This window comes from Colletotrichum spaethianum, assembly GCF_022836535.1.
Source record: "Colletotrichum spaethianum MAFF 239500 DNA, contig12, whole genome shotgun sequence".
Taxonomy (NCBI): domain Eukaryota; kingdom Fungi; phylum Ascomycota; class Sordariomycetes; order Glomerellales; family Glomerellaceae; genus Colletotrichum; species Colletotrichum spaethianum.
In genome coordinates, this window is record NW_026054782.1 from 214,311 (window position 1) to 228,241 (window position 13,931).

The 13,931-nt window shown below is 52.9% G+C and overlaps 6 protein-coding genes across 6 annotated transcripts; 4 read left to right on the forward strand and 2 right to left on the reverse strand.

The window, feature by feature from the left end:
* Positions 1 to 354: 354 nt before the first annotated feature.
* Positions 355 to 2,156, forward strand: ColSpa_05378 (putative proline-specific permease put4; the record flags this gene model as incomplete). Its single annotated transcript, XM_049271590.1, has 2 exons — positions 355 to 758; positions 893 to 2,156. 2 exons carry the CDS (start codon positions 355 to 357, stop codon positions 2,154 to 2,156), a joined length of 1,668 nt encoding a protein of 555 aa, XP_049127547.1.
* Positions 2,157 to 4,605: 2,449 nt separating this feature from the next.
* On the forward strand, positions 4,606 to 6,435 carry ColSpa_05379 (siderophore iron transporter 1; the record flags this gene model as incomplete). The annotated part of the gene is made up of 1 exon (XM_049271591.1): positions 4,606 to 6,435. One exon carries the CDS (start codon positions 4,606 to 4,608, stop codon positions 6,433 to 6,435), a length of 1,830 nt encoding a protein of 609 aa, XP_049127548.1.
* Positions 6,436 to 6,884: 449 nt separating this feature from the next.
* ColSpa_05380 (ent-kaurene oxidase) lies at positions 6,885 to 7,938 on the reverse strand (the record flags this gene model as incomplete). Its single annotated transcript, XM_049271592.1, has 4 exons — positions 6,885 to 7,065; positions 7,127 to 7,364; positions 7,447 to 7,624; positions 7,735 to 7,938. 4 exons carry the CDS (start codon positions 7,936 to 7,938, stop codon positions 6,885 to 6,887), a joined length of 801 nt encoding a protein of 266 aa, XP_049127549.1.
* Positions 7,939 to 10,693: 2,755 nt separating this feature from the next.
* Positions 10,694 to 11,047, reverse strand: ColSpa_05381 (uncharacterized protein; the record flags this gene model as incomplete). The annotated part of the gene is made up of 1 exon (XM_049271593.1): positions 10,694 to 11,047. The coding sequence occupies one exon, from the start codon at positions 11,045 to 11,047 to the stop codon at positions 10,694 to 10,696; it is 354 nt and encodes a 117-aa protein (XP_049127550.1).
* A 1,130-nt stretch (positions 11,048 to 12,177) lies between these two features.
* Positions 12,178 to 12,837, forward strand: ColSpa_05382 (uncharacterized protein; the record flags this gene model as incomplete). The annotated part of the gene is made up of 1 exon (XM_049271594.1): positions 12,178 to 12,837. The coding sequence occupies one exon, from the start codon at positions 12,178 to 12,180 to the stop codon at positions 12,835 to 12,837; it is 660 nt and encodes a 219-aa protein (XP_049127551.1).
* Positions 12,838 to 13,536: 699 nt separating this feature from the next.
* On the forward strand, positions 13,537 to 13,821 carry ColSpa_05383 (FAD-binding monooxygenase aflW; the record flags this gene model as incomplete). Its single annotated transcript, XM_049271595.1, has 1 exon — positions 13,537 to 13,821. One exon carries the CDS (start codon positions 13,537 to 13,539, stop codon positions 13,819 to 13,821), a length of 285 nt encoding a protein of 94 aa, XP_049127552.1.
* Positions 13,822 to 13,931: the final 110 nt, after the last annotated feature.

Sequence of the window (13,931 nt, forward strand, 5' to 3'; positions counted from 1 at the left end):
TTCAGATATTTGAGCGGTCTGTCAGATGGGTGGCATCTCTTATCAACCCCGCACTTTGTCTGACCATGTGCCGTTCATGCAGGATCAAAATGGAGCGATCTGCAATACATCGGACTAATTGGGTAGGAGGGAAAAGCGAGCAAGTAGAAAACCATGGTAGTAAACGAGAGGATAAGACGCAGGAGAGATCTGACGGCATTCCGTTATATAAGATCGGCGATAGTGCGCGTGTTCCTCTGCCCTGTTCTTTGACTTGTATGCAAATAGAGTGTTCTGTTCAGCTAGGCCAAGTTTTCTTCGATGCGTCAAGGGCTTCGGTCAATCTACTAAAGATAAACACTTGAGAGAAGGTAGATGGAGAAAAAAGAAGAGCCAAAGCTAGGAGGCGCAAGGGACCCCGATACTCTCGATATTGAGCCAGGGACTACTGCTGTGGGGCAAACGGGGCACCTCAAACAGCCGCCAGAATCACAACATATTGGGACACTCGACAGAAAGCTCAAGTCTCGCCATGTACAATTCCTAGCCCTCTCAGGTGCCATCGGCACAGGTCTTTTCGTTGGCAGCGGCCAAGTCCTCTCCCTGGCTGGGCCCTTGTCAGCCTTCATTTCGTACGCTATCACTGGCTTCAACCTCTACTGCGTAATCAACAGCCTCGGCGAGATGGCAGCGTGGCTCCCGATACCTGGAGCCGTGCCTGTCTTTGCGACGCGGTTTGTTGACCCGGCTTTGGGCTTTACGTTGGGATGGAATTACTGGTGAGACGGCCGCATTCCCTTTTGAGTCCCAGGATGCAAGGGTTACAAGCTGTTGGCATAACTGACGGCCGAGGCCTTTCCACCCCCGGTATGGGGATGTAGTTGAAAAACACCCAGGCGCTAAAGCGAGACAGGTATCAGTTCGCCATCGGCGTCCCGATAGAAGTCACCGTCTCCGTGGTCATCCTCGACTACTGGGATCATGCCGTCCCGCAGGCAGCTCTGATCACAATCTTCTTCCTGGCTATGGTCGTCGTTGACTGCCTGCCGGTCCGCATCTACGGCGAGGCCGAGTTCTTCTTCGGTGCCATCAAGCTCGCCACCATCATCGGCCTCATTCTGCTCATGTTCATCATCACTGTCGGCGGCGGGCCGAGCGGCGAGGTCATCGGGTTCCGGTACTGGAGGGACCCCGGCCCGATGAACGAGTACCTCCGAACAGGTGCTCTCGGTCGGTTTCTCGCCTTCTGGAAGGTTTTCATCCAGGCCACCTTCTCCTATGGTGGCAGCGAGATGGTCGTTGTCGCATCCGGCGAGACGGAGAACCCGCGACGTAACATCCCCAAGGCGATCCGCCGCGTGTTTTGGCGCATCGCCATATTCTATGTCCTCGCCATATTCCTCATCGGGCTGTGCGTATCGTCAGAAGATCCCAACCTGCTCGACGCAATCAGCAGCAGCGCCCCCGGCGCGGCCCAGAGCCCCTTCGTGATCGCTATCCAAAACGCGGGGATCAAGACGCTGCCATCCATAATTAACGGGGTCATCCTGAGCTCAGCATGGTCAGCAGGCAACTCCTTTTTCTACGCCTCGACGCGGGTACTGTACTCCGCCGCGCTCGACGGAAAGGCGCCTTCGGTCCTCAGATTTGAGCGCTTCGGCGTGCCGTACGCCTGCGTCGCTGCCACGACGGCGCTGAGCTGCCTGGTGTACCTCAACGTCAACAACCGCGCCGCCGAGGTGTTCTTCTGGATCAGCAACCTCAGCGCTGTGAGCACGCTGATCGTCTGGGCCAGCGTGTGCTTCACCTACTTGCGCTTCTACCAGTGTCTAAAGTATAACGGCATCGACCGTAACACGCTGCCGTACAAGGCCCCAATGCAACCGTTCCTCGCGTACTTTGCCATCGTCTTTTGTCTGACTGTGGCCTTCTTCAACGGTTTCGACGCCTTCTTTCCGGGGCGGTTCAGCGCGAAAACGTTTCTGCCGCCGTACATTGATATTCCGATCTTTTTGGCCCTATTTCTAGGGTACAAGTTTGTCAAAAAGACCAAGTTTGTGGAGCTGTCGGAGATGGACATTTGGTCCGGAAAGGCGGAGATTGACCAGCTTGAGCCGACGTGGCCAGTCGTTCGGCCGCGGAATTGGTTGGAGAGGATCTGGTTCTGGATCGCGTAGTGCGGCAGACACCGTGGCGCCAAGAGGCCGGTCGGTTGTTTGGTAGATGAGTATAGTCATTTGCTACTCGAATCAGTTGATCACTGTTCAAGCTTACGCTGCAGCTGAGATTTCGAAACTGGCGGGCAGTTTTGGAGGGAGAGCGAGAAAGCGAAAGAGGTTGGCCTAGGCTGGACTGTGGCAGCGTATGGCGGTTATCACGAGGGACCCTCATTGGCCGAGACCCAGGCCTAGACCATGGGGATTCTTATGACCTAGCGGTGAACATCTAGTCCCTCAAGCAGAGTTTGAAGGGGATGCTGGGTTCTGGGTTGCACCCGACACTCTGGTTGATATCCACAGATCGGTCGCTGGGAGCTCGGTCACCGAGGTGGGACCCGACGCGCTGTTCGAGGGCTACTAAGGCTTCCCTTGGCGATGGCCCTCTTTTTCATGTGGCGATGGAACTGGACCCTTGCGTGTCGGACTTCGTTAAAGGCGGCACTTGTGTCGGTGGTGGCAGACTAGTACCTAGTTGGTAGACTAGCGCAAGACGGCAATCAGGCGGGCATTCAGTTTGAGAGAAGTGCATACTTTTGTAGTGTTTTTCTTTGGTCTTCTTGGCACGCCGGAATAGACTTCAGCCCCGTTTACAGGCCAACGCTGGAGAGGATGCAGACGGCCTTTCGTGCATTCCATAGGGATGATGTGTAGATTTGGCGTGCGTGAATGCCGGTGTTTAAATGGTGCGGTGCGTATGATGTAAAAAATTGGGAACTTCCTGGTTTCTGGAGTGAAAACAAAAAGCTATGATAGAGGATCATACAGGAAACGGCTCCAGAATTGAAGGATCGATGATCTTCGCCCAGCAAGCGGAATATTGACCGAACTGGAGAAAGACGAGAGATCTAGACGCCAATGTGAGCCCATTTTTTCAACGGAGGATCATCTTTGTTTGGCCACTGAATCCGCTGCGATTCTTGCTCGGTGGTGCTGGCAGCAACCATTTCTCAAGCCCAACCGGGTTGACCGATGTTTTGGTCATTTGGCCCCCGTTCCTGAGCCAGTCGGGAGCATGCGGAGATGAGTGCCATGGATGGTTGGATGGGTCGTGAAGTGGGGGCAAGAGAAACATAAGGACGTGGGTACCTACGGGTAGCTCGGGGGAAACAAGGATTGGGCGCGTGGTCCATTACGAGGTCTCTGCTGAAGATCTAGAGAGGGACACGACATGAACGCGGTTCAAGATGGTATAGCTGTTGGAGGAAGACGAGGAGGCTTGCTGAAGCAACATCTCATACCCTCTCTGCAAAAGTTGTTAGTTACTGTCGATGGCCTAACCATGTCAGGGAGACGTTCTGCTGGCAGTCATTTCTCTTTGAGGGTCCTTCACAGGCAAACAGAAGAGACTAAGCACTTGCCCATCATCTCTGACGGGCCATGGCCGGTGTGCCGAGGGAGGAGTTGAAGGGGGTGGTTGGGGTCTTGGGCGACGCCACGAGAAACGTAACCGTTTGCGGTATGGGTCGAGCAGCGGTTCGGGGTCGAGGCGTCCACGCTAAAATCAGATAAGATGGATCTGATAAAAAAATTCTGACGGTTTAGAATTTTTCACTGCTCCCTTGTGCAAGCCTGATCCCGACCACCACACGCGTGCATACGCACCACCACAAGTGACCGACGGGTGACACCACTACCTATCCAAGAAGACCCAAGACCCAAATGCCGCTAGCCCGCGATGGTTTTTTCCCAGTCGCCCTTGGCTAGCGTACATGATTTGAACGAGATCGCCCCCTCCCATAGGTTGACGCGGGCTGGCTGTCCCCCGAAATGGCTCCGATGTGCGCGAAGGGGAAGAAAAGGGTGGTGCGGACCTTGATTGGACGGCCTGCAGGTCTGGGACTTGATAAAGCTGATTTTTGCCATGCGCAAAGTTAAAAGGCAGCGAATGCAACCTCACCTGCTTTTCTCTCCCTGTTCCTCCTGCAGGCGGATCCAATCTCTGGAACTTCTCTCTTCTCTTAATTATTATCATTATTCCCCAACGCATCCCCAGACCCTCCGTCTGTTGTGAATCCTGTACGAATTCATTGTGCAGCAGTTTCTGTGCAAGTGAGGTACTGACACTGCAATTCGCTCTCGGTCTCCAATTACCTTCATCTCGGTCAACCTTCACCGAGCGGCCTCACCTCTGCGCTCTGACCTTCGGTGTGTCACAGGCTCCGTCGCAACGCCGGAATACGTCACCGGATCTTCCGATCCCTTCTACCCGGTAAGTGAGCGATGCCACCCCCTCAAAGTGCCGTGTGTACGGAAGTGGAGCCTTTCCGGCCGCATTCTCGTGGACCCTGTGCTCCCGACCCAAACCACCTCGGTTACTAGAGTCTCTTCGAATTCTCAAGCTCAACTGCTCATGGCCTGGCACTGACCCCCTTCCTCAGACCCCAAACCGCCGTTCAACTCGCCCAAAATGGGACTCTTTGGACGCAAGAAGGAGGCCGAGTCTCCAACCGAGGCCGCCTCGCCAGACGTTGAGACTTCTTCCCCCGAGAAGAATGCTACCATCACCAACAACGGACCCCCGGCCTACGAGCACTCCGGAGATATCATCGGCGAGAAGTCGCCCGGTGTCGTGAGAATCGAGGCTCTCACCGCCGCCATCACTCGCACTGACCGCATCTTCATCTTCTTCGGCGTTTTCCTCGTCGCCTACGCCTACGGCCTCGACGGCACCCTCCGCTACGCGTACCAGCCCACGGCGACCAACAGCTACGCCACGCACTCCCTCCTCGCCACTGTGAACGTCCTCCGCTCTGTCATCGCTGCTGCTGCCCAGCCCACCTCCGCCAAGATTGCCGATGTCTTCGGCCGTGTTGAGCTCATCTGCGTCTCTGTGCTGTTTTACGTCGTTGGCACCATCGTCGAGACCTGCGCAACCGAGGTCAAGGCATTCGCCGCTGGCGCTGTCATCTACCAGGTCGGCTACACCATGATCATGCTGCTTGTTGAGGTCATCATCGCCGATATCACCTCGACCCGTGCTCGTCTGCTGTTCAGCTACATCCCTGCGCTGCCGTTCATCATCAACACTTGGGTCAGCGGCAATATCTCGGCGTTGGTGTTGACCAACAGCACCTGGCAATGGGGCATTGGCATGTGGTGTATCATCTACCCCGTCTGCGCCCTCCCCCTGATTATCAGTCTGTCCATTGTCGGTCGTCGTGCCCGGAAGCAGGGCCTGCTCGACTCGTATGCGTCGCCCTTCCGGATGCTCGGCCCCAAGAAGTTTCTCTCCGAGCTTTTCTGGCAACTGGACGTCATCGGCATCGTCTTGGTCATTGCCATCTTCGCCTTGATCTTGGTTCCCTTCACCATTGCCGGCGGCTTCACTTCGTCTTGGCACGAGGCTCACATCATTGCGCCCCTCGTCATTGGTATCCTGTGCATCCCTGTCTTCATTCTGTGGGAGCGCAAGGCCAAGCACCCCCTGGTCCCCTTCTACTTGATGAAGGATCGCGGCATTTTGGCCCCTCTGGGAATCGCCTTGGGCTTGAACTGGGCATGGTACATGCAGGGAGACTACCTCTACACCGTCTGTCTCGTTGCCTTTGACTTCAGCGTCACGGAGGCCACCCGCATCACGTCCTTATACTCATTCTGCAGTGTCATTACTGGCTTCATCCTTGGCTTCATCGTATTCAAGGTTCGCCGCCTCAAATACTTCATCATTGCCGGTACCATGCTTTTCATGGTTGCATTCGGTCTCTTGATCCACTACCGTGGTTCTCCTTCCGGTCAGAGCGGCGTCATCGGTGCTCAAGTCCTTCTTGGTATTGCGGGTGGTATGTTCCCGTACCCTGCGCAGGCCTCCCTCCAGACTAGTCTCAAGCACGAGCACCTCGCCATCATGACCGGCCTGTACCTTGCCACCTACAATATTGGCTCCGCCTTCGGTAACACCATTTCCGGCGCCATTTGGACGCAAGTTCTGCCCTCAACCCTTCAGGAGAACCTTGCGCAATTCAACAACGAAACATTGGCCACGTATATCTACGGTCAGCCTTTGTCTGCCATTATCGATTATCCCGTAGGCACGCCCGAGCGCGCGGCCATCATCGAGTCCTACAGGCATGTGCAGCGACTGCTCACCATCACAGGCATCTGCCTGACGGTCCCTCTAATCGCTTTTGCTTTCCTCCTGAGGAACCCCAAGTTGAACGACGAGCAGACGTTGGCTGTGGAGGATAACATTCCCGCCCGCAGCGGGGAGAATAATAACGAAGTGGCCACCAAGATCTAATGTTCAACGGAAAGAAGACGAGATATATATCTTCATTAATTTATTATAATATGCATTCGTATCTGTCGGCTTCTTTCTATTGGCTGAATTCAGCCTCGCCATCATTTTGCATACTACCAACCAAGAGGATGCTGTCGTTTTTCCATTACTTATGCTCTTACAGCAGATTCGTTGTGTTATCCTTCATTTCTTCTAGGGGCCATAAACAAGCTCCATTATCGCACCAGGCCCTAAGTAAATTTTGAGTCGAAGGAGTATGCATTTTAATGAGTATCTCCAGATAACACAATGCGTTATGGTAGCCAAACAAATATCAATCTGGCTCTCTTGAGGGGCCTCGTGGAGAGTAATGACATGACAATAGTCTGGGGCTCATGCTGTCAATAGGCGGCCGCCAAACAAGGTAGTGCTTGCTCAATCTCTGGTATAAGTCCCCAGGCACCACTTGTTCAAGAAGTGTCCTTGACACTCCGAGCCTTGAATAGAACTTTCAAAGCCGTGTCCGGGATGCTCATAGTCGCAATGAACCACGGTCTAGGCTGGTCCCCCGGTGCTAGCTTGATATCGTATCTCAGAAGCAACAACGAAAACATTAGTTTCATCTCGTTGACGGCGAAGAAGCGACCAGGGCTACAAATACAAGACTTTTGTTAGCCCATCACAATGAAGGGATTCTAAGAACATGGCTCACCAGGGGTGTCTTCCATGGCCGAAAACATGATAAGTTGATGACGTGCTCACGGGACTCGCCTCCTTGGACCCGGCGTACTTGGGTGCCACAAACCGAAAGCCGTCGAATACTTCGGGATTATCGTATACGCCAGCATCCCGATGGAGAATCAGGCTTGGGGTGCCGACCTTGGATCCTGCTGGGAGGACGGTGCCGTCCGAGAAGCGAAACTCTTGCCGGGCGTTACGCTGCATCGACACTGACGAAAAACGGTTAGTATTCAGGTCTAGATGTAAACTCGGTCCGAAAATCAGCAGCTCTGGCAGCTTGATATGGCTTACTCAGACCTGCACCATTAAATCGTCCCGATTCTTTAAGGAAACTCTCCATCTTAGGCAGATTGGCCAGCGTCGTAGAGGTAATGACCCCGTTTTCAAGAGCGTTTTCGACTTCTTGGCGAAGGATGTCCTGATATTTCTCGGGCTCCTGGGCTAAGGAGTATAAGGCCGCGGTGAAAACCTGATGTCAAAGTGGCCCTCATCAGTATCTTAATCTAGAATGATTTCATACTTGGAGAATAAAACGGCCTGAAAAGCACGAGCCTAATCCGTGTCCACCGACAAACTCACCATGGTGGTTGTATGAATGGAAGCAACATTGAGAGCCATGACGCGCTCGGCAAGCTGCGGGACGGTTTTCTCTATCGGTGGTGCCGCGTCAATGAGCCACTGGACCAGGTCATGTGGTTTGCTGCCATCTTCGTTAACCTTGCCGTCGAGTCGCTCCTGAATAAAGTCCCGCAAGTAGTTGAGACCGTTACGCCGGTAGCGCATGACGGGAAGATATTTGACGATGGTTCTGGAAAATAACACTTGGTTAGACACCAGCTCGAGTCTAGCATCGTCTCGAGTCAATTCGAATTACAACATACCCTTTCATACATTCCGGGAAAATGCGAAGAAGTTCTGCAGATAAGACTACTGCCTGAGCGTAATCTGCTGCATTTTGGAGAAATCCCTGATTCCTGCCTGTAAAGAGGAGAATAGTCAGGGTATACTGTTCTGATATCGCTGTACGGGTCGTGATCAAATCTACGCTTACAAAATTGTGTTCCAACGTAGACCCTATTGCTTATTCGTGCTACTGCCATGGCAATGGCATCGTAGAGTGCGATCGGTGTGTACTCTGGTAGTGACAGTTAGCATCAGTTAAGAGCTACTCAGGCCTCATGCGCGTTGGCTTCTTTACCTTGCGGTGATCCGATCAAGTCGTCAAATGCCAAACAAGCTTCATCCAACATGTCTGGTGTCTTGCGAGAAATTTCTTTTGTGACCACGTTCCGAACGACCGCCGTATGATATGTGCGAAATCCAACTCCGTATCCCATGGTGTACGGAATTTGTTGTTGCTAAGCCCAGAGTCAGTAAGAACTGAGCCATGTGAAGCCGGATTGCGGAGTGTGTTACATCATTGGCACCATCTTGGGCGTTGAGAACTGAGTCTGGCGCCTTAAGGTATTCAGAGACCTTGCTCCTGTCCGTAACGAGCACGTATTCCCCTTGGAAAGTGGCGATGCGGAACATGCCATTGCTCGTCTTCGTCGTGCCCTTTTTGACAAGTTGGACGGGATCACGCATGAGGCGATAAGCTGCGACCCATGGCCCTAGAAGCGGAACGCGAGGGAAGCCCACGGGTGTCACCTTTGGCTGTGTAGCGCGTATATTCTGTGGTCAGCACGATAATGTGTAGGTAAGAGGGGTGCCAAAGGCCGCCAGTACTGCAAACCCTAGATGCAGATGCAAAAGTCCAAGTACTCACAGTCTTGCGATAGTAGTTTATCTGATTAATTATGAGATACACCAACATGCCAAGCAGGGTTGTGTAAATCCATGTTGCAGACTCGAGCCATAATGCAGCAAGTCTAATCCCGCTCCCATCATGAGCCATTGTATTTCTGGCAGCCGTTGAAGACTGGTAGTTAGGGCGCACTATCGGCCTGGAAATCCCATGGTTTGCGTCGGGTTTTATAAAACCGTCAAAGGACTCAACGAGACTTGAGGATTGGGTGCAGCGTTGTCAGTTCTCAGGTGTCATTGATAATGGCAGGGGAATTCAGTACCAGGCTGCCAGGTCAGTAAAGCCGACAACGCCGTCGTATTGCCAGTGTTGGGTCTCTGCTTTTCAACTACCGATCTACGAGTACGAGTATTCCATCGGCTGCGAGGGGGTACTAATGCAAGATCTACAGCTGACCCGGTTTTCTCGTCTGACTGGGTCTACTCCGCACTTCTCGTATCGACGCCCAGTCGCAGTTGATGGGACACGAAGAACGAATACGATCGTTCCGGAACAAATGTCTGTCATTTGTCGTGTTTTTCGTGAAGCGACCTACATAAAGCACATTAAGGCTATGTATGTCTAAGGGTACATTATTGAATGATGAATAGTGGCTAGGGGTCGTTGTGAGCCATTGGTTTAGTGGTCCTCTCAGTTGCTGGAAAGCTGACCGACCGGCCCCTGGTGGTTGGTCGCTGCCCGTTCTCGGCGCCGATGAGGGTTCGGCTAGTTTTCTTTTCTTTTCTTTTCTTTGTTGCTACAAGGGTCTGGCGTTACCTGTGTCTGGGGTTGGCTGAGTTGAGTTGGTTGGGGTAAGTAAGGTTAACCACCCGCAACCCTTCTCCCTCCACCATGGTAGTCGGTTGAAAAAAAGTCGACGACAACGCACAGGCCAGCCCCTTGGTTTCGGCGGGCAACCCTGGATCAGCAGACAACGACTTCCAATAGACAACAACGTCCAACAGACAACAGTTTCTGACTGGAAACCGGGATACGCTGAATTAACCATTTTTATCCTCGTGCACTAGGTAACATGCACGTAGAAGCAGCGGCGTTTAATGCCATGAGTTAGTTTTCTCTAAAGTGGGTAAGGAGTGTGCACCTCCTCCTGACCGTAAGAAGGGCATTCTTCTTGACAGCCGGCTCTGGCCTCTACCCTAACGATCGTATATGTCCTCGGGATCAGCAATGAACAGACATCCTAGCACTAATAGACGACAACTTCCAACAGATGACGATATTTTCGTGGTCTTGATTCTAGCCCGACGCGCAGAGTTTTATTTCTGCCTAACCCGCTGTAACGGTCAAATGTCCGACAGTGGTGTTTCCGGCTAGTTAGTGGCGTGAGGATAGGTCTAAGCGTTTAATCTAAATCCTGAACGCTCGTCCCCATGAAACCAATGACTTGCTGCGTACATTTATGCTCAGTATCGTTCCAACCGTCAGGAATATATTCCCTGGTAGTAGCCTTTTCAACTAGGCAACTTTAGATAAACCACATCGCCTCTCATTCCTCTTCCGCTGCAGGGGAGCTTTATCTGAGCCTGTCTTACTTAATTACCCTGCTTATTTCTATCCATCCTTACTAGATCCGACAAGGGGTAGACCATGTTAATAGAATAAGGAATAGTGACCTTAAGACCTCATGCTAGACACTTTCAATAAAATTAACTCAAGTCCATTGTAGACGTTATGTTAGCTATCAGATCTAATGGCTGTTTAACGGTAACCCTGCCCCCCCTCCCCCAGACCCTAGGACAATACGCTCGTGACAAGTAGCAACCACACCGCAAGTCCCACCAAACTACCTCCCGTCGTCGACCGGCTGGATCCGCTCTCGTGGAACCCGACTATTCCCCTCCCCATCCCTTGGCGTGCCAGGCATGAACCAAAACCGTCGAGGGCGTCTTTTGGCACCTCGCACCAGTAGTAGCAGTCGCTGGCGGTGCTGACGTCCTCGGGGAAGCAGCACGTCGTCATCGCCTCGTACGACTTGTTCCGGCCGATCGGTACGAAGCCGGTACTGATGTTGCCTGGTATCCCGTGTATGTTGACGAAGTCTGGTAGGCTGGAAGCATCTGGGCAGCTCGCGGCAGAAGAGGACATTTTGAGCACGCTGGGTCTAGACCTGTGGCGAATATGCGGCGCAGTGGACGGAGAGGGCGACACTGGGAGTGTGAGGAGAGAAAGCGGTAGGGAAGAGGACGGCGCTGATGGGTATATGGGTGAATCTTTGTCGTCCAGATAGGCCCAGGACACGGTAAGTGCGGCGCCTTTTTCTACTTTAGAGCCTCGGCGTTAGCTACTTGTCGGTTGGGCCGTTTCTACTCTATTGCCTTGGCGTCGGTCATGATCCGGTGGCTTCTGGTTTGCTGATCCAAACTTCATTTGGTTCTTACCCCACCGTCTTGTGGGTATTGCAGGTTGCAGGGTAAGGGTACCAGAACAACCCCTCCGCCGAGACAACCACAACTGCCAGATTTGGTCGACACATTGTCAGGGTGACCTTAGGCATCTCTTCGATTGTGTTTGCCGTTGACCGGAATGGGTAGGGAAATATCACCGTCGACGAGAGGGAATACAGGGTTATCGATGACTCTGAACTCTCTGGAGGTATTATCTGTGGTCGCATGCATAGCGACCTGGAAACCGTCGTGAACTGCGAGGTGGCCGTCCCAGCTTCCCTTGACCTGGCTCCCCTCGACCATCGGAGCGCGCCTGGGTGCATGTAGAAGAGGTCCGCAAGCACCGAGGAAGGACTGGGTCTCGAAGCGACCCCGTAGGGTTTCTATAGACGGCCGGGGAGGAACCCCGGCCGTCTATAGGCATAAGGCTTGCCCGGAGTGGTGTTGGCGGTATGTGACAGAGGGTATGAGCATAAGTGTGAGTGTGAGTGGGCACGTCAAGTCAGCTTTGATGACTCGCTCCTAGGGTGTTTATCGTTTTGTTTCCAGTGTCGACTCGAAGGCCCCATTAAGACTAAACTATTGCGTTGAAGGCGCGTAAATAAGGAAAATTCGATTTCCAGTATTCAATCTCCTGAGCATTCATTCAACTGATTATCACATGGAATACCAGCCTCAGTACCCTGCCAAGGTACCGAGGTGTTCACATTCGCTTAATCGATCGCATCTGTCCAAAGCTTTAGCATCAGGTTTGTCGCCTCCAAGCTTTCAACCAAACTTCTGAACCGTTATTCTTCATCCTCACGCGTCACTTCCAGGCCAACAGCAAACATGGGTTCTGTGGAACAAATGGCAGGCTACAGAGACTATCTCCTCGCTGAGACACCCCCGGCCTCTCTCGGCAAACCTGTTACAGAAATCTGCCTGTTTAAGCTCCTCCCAACGTATGCCAGAGACCACACGGCCGCCGAAGCCGAATTCTGCTCTCAAATCGTCGCCAACACCACCCCGGGCAAGCCTTACGCTAAAGGCATTCGCGCCCTGACCTGGGGATTCTCCGAAGCTGATCCAGCCACCTTTTTCTGGACCCTCGACTGGGATAAAATCGAGAACCACTGGGATTTTTGGTTGACGCCAAGCTTCTCGCCCGTCATAGCTGCAATCAACAAGCTCTTCGAACCGGGCCGCCCACTCGTACGCCACTTTGATTTTGACGGGGCGAAAACCCCAAGCCGTACGCTCAGCGTGGCAAGGTTCATGATCTGGGATGACGGTACTGAAGGCGTGACGGAAGGCCGAGCTCGTGCTTTGGGAAACTCGAAGGGCATGGCGCGAGAGGTGCTAGAAGGATATGCCGTTGATGTAAATGAACAGACTTGGTGGTGCTCGTTGCTGCTTTATGAGAGTCTGGAGGAGGCAGCAGATGATCATGTGAAGTCGGGCGATGGTGCTGAGTCTCATATTGTCCGTCTGCGCCGCCAAGATGCATGAATAGGAGGGCGCCGCAATTGGGCGTCGGGAGTTACACGAGAAGTCCTGATTGGGTGGCGCTGATGACACTACATAATTAGAATATCAGTATGGAAATATGTTTCAATTGCAGCGAGATGGAAAAGTACAATCAGAGCTGCCTAGAGATTGAACATTGTGTCAACAGAAACTCTGCCACACACCTCCAGCAATCCTTCACTTCTTCAAAGTATTTGTCTTTGTAATGGCTAAACCCGTAAACTACGCAGGGATACTCATGCTCCGTAACCTTCACGCATGCCCCCCTTAGCTTCTTCGTGTACGCCTGTGCTCCAAATTTCAAGCAATCCTTGCCCGCCGTTATGCCCAGGGTCGGAGGGAGGCGTAGATGCTTCAAAAGCCCCACCGGTGTTTTTAGGCGCGCAGCCGGACAAGAGCCAATATTTTTATTCTGAGCGAGGGATGGAGCGTCTGGCCGCGGACCCTGATTGCCAGCTGAATTACTGCAAGCGGATCGGACAAGCAATCAATATGGGCTTCGCAATCTTCTACAAAGACACAGAGGCGTCTCATCAGGCCAAGTTGTATACGCGCGCTGAGATAATCGGAGACTTAATAACCGCCCCGTACTTTCACGAAAGCTAGTTCCCAGGTGGCCTGTCGGCTGCAGGTTCTTCTGACCCCTTCTGTTTCTGGTATCGAAACCCACTGAAATGTGTCATGCTCTACAGACGCCTGACCCCTGGTGACGGCTACCTCGAAGCCCTCATCAAACCCAATGTCGAATGCATCTTTGGCGAAATAGCCCGCATCACAGAGACGGGCCTTGATATGACTGAAGGCTCTAGCCACGTGGTGGATATGATCATCTGTGCGACAGGATATGACATGGCGTGGACGCCACACTTCAAACTTGTGGGACGCAACGGGCGGGACATCAAGAACGCGTGGTTCTCAATACCCAAGTGCTACCTGGGCATGGCTGCGCCCGGATTTCCCCACTAATTCGTCATGAATGGTCCCCGGGGCAATCTGGCCGACGGGACGGTGATTCCCTGTTTCGAGATAGAACTGAATATGTGATTCAGGCGGCACGAAAGATGCAGAGCGATCGT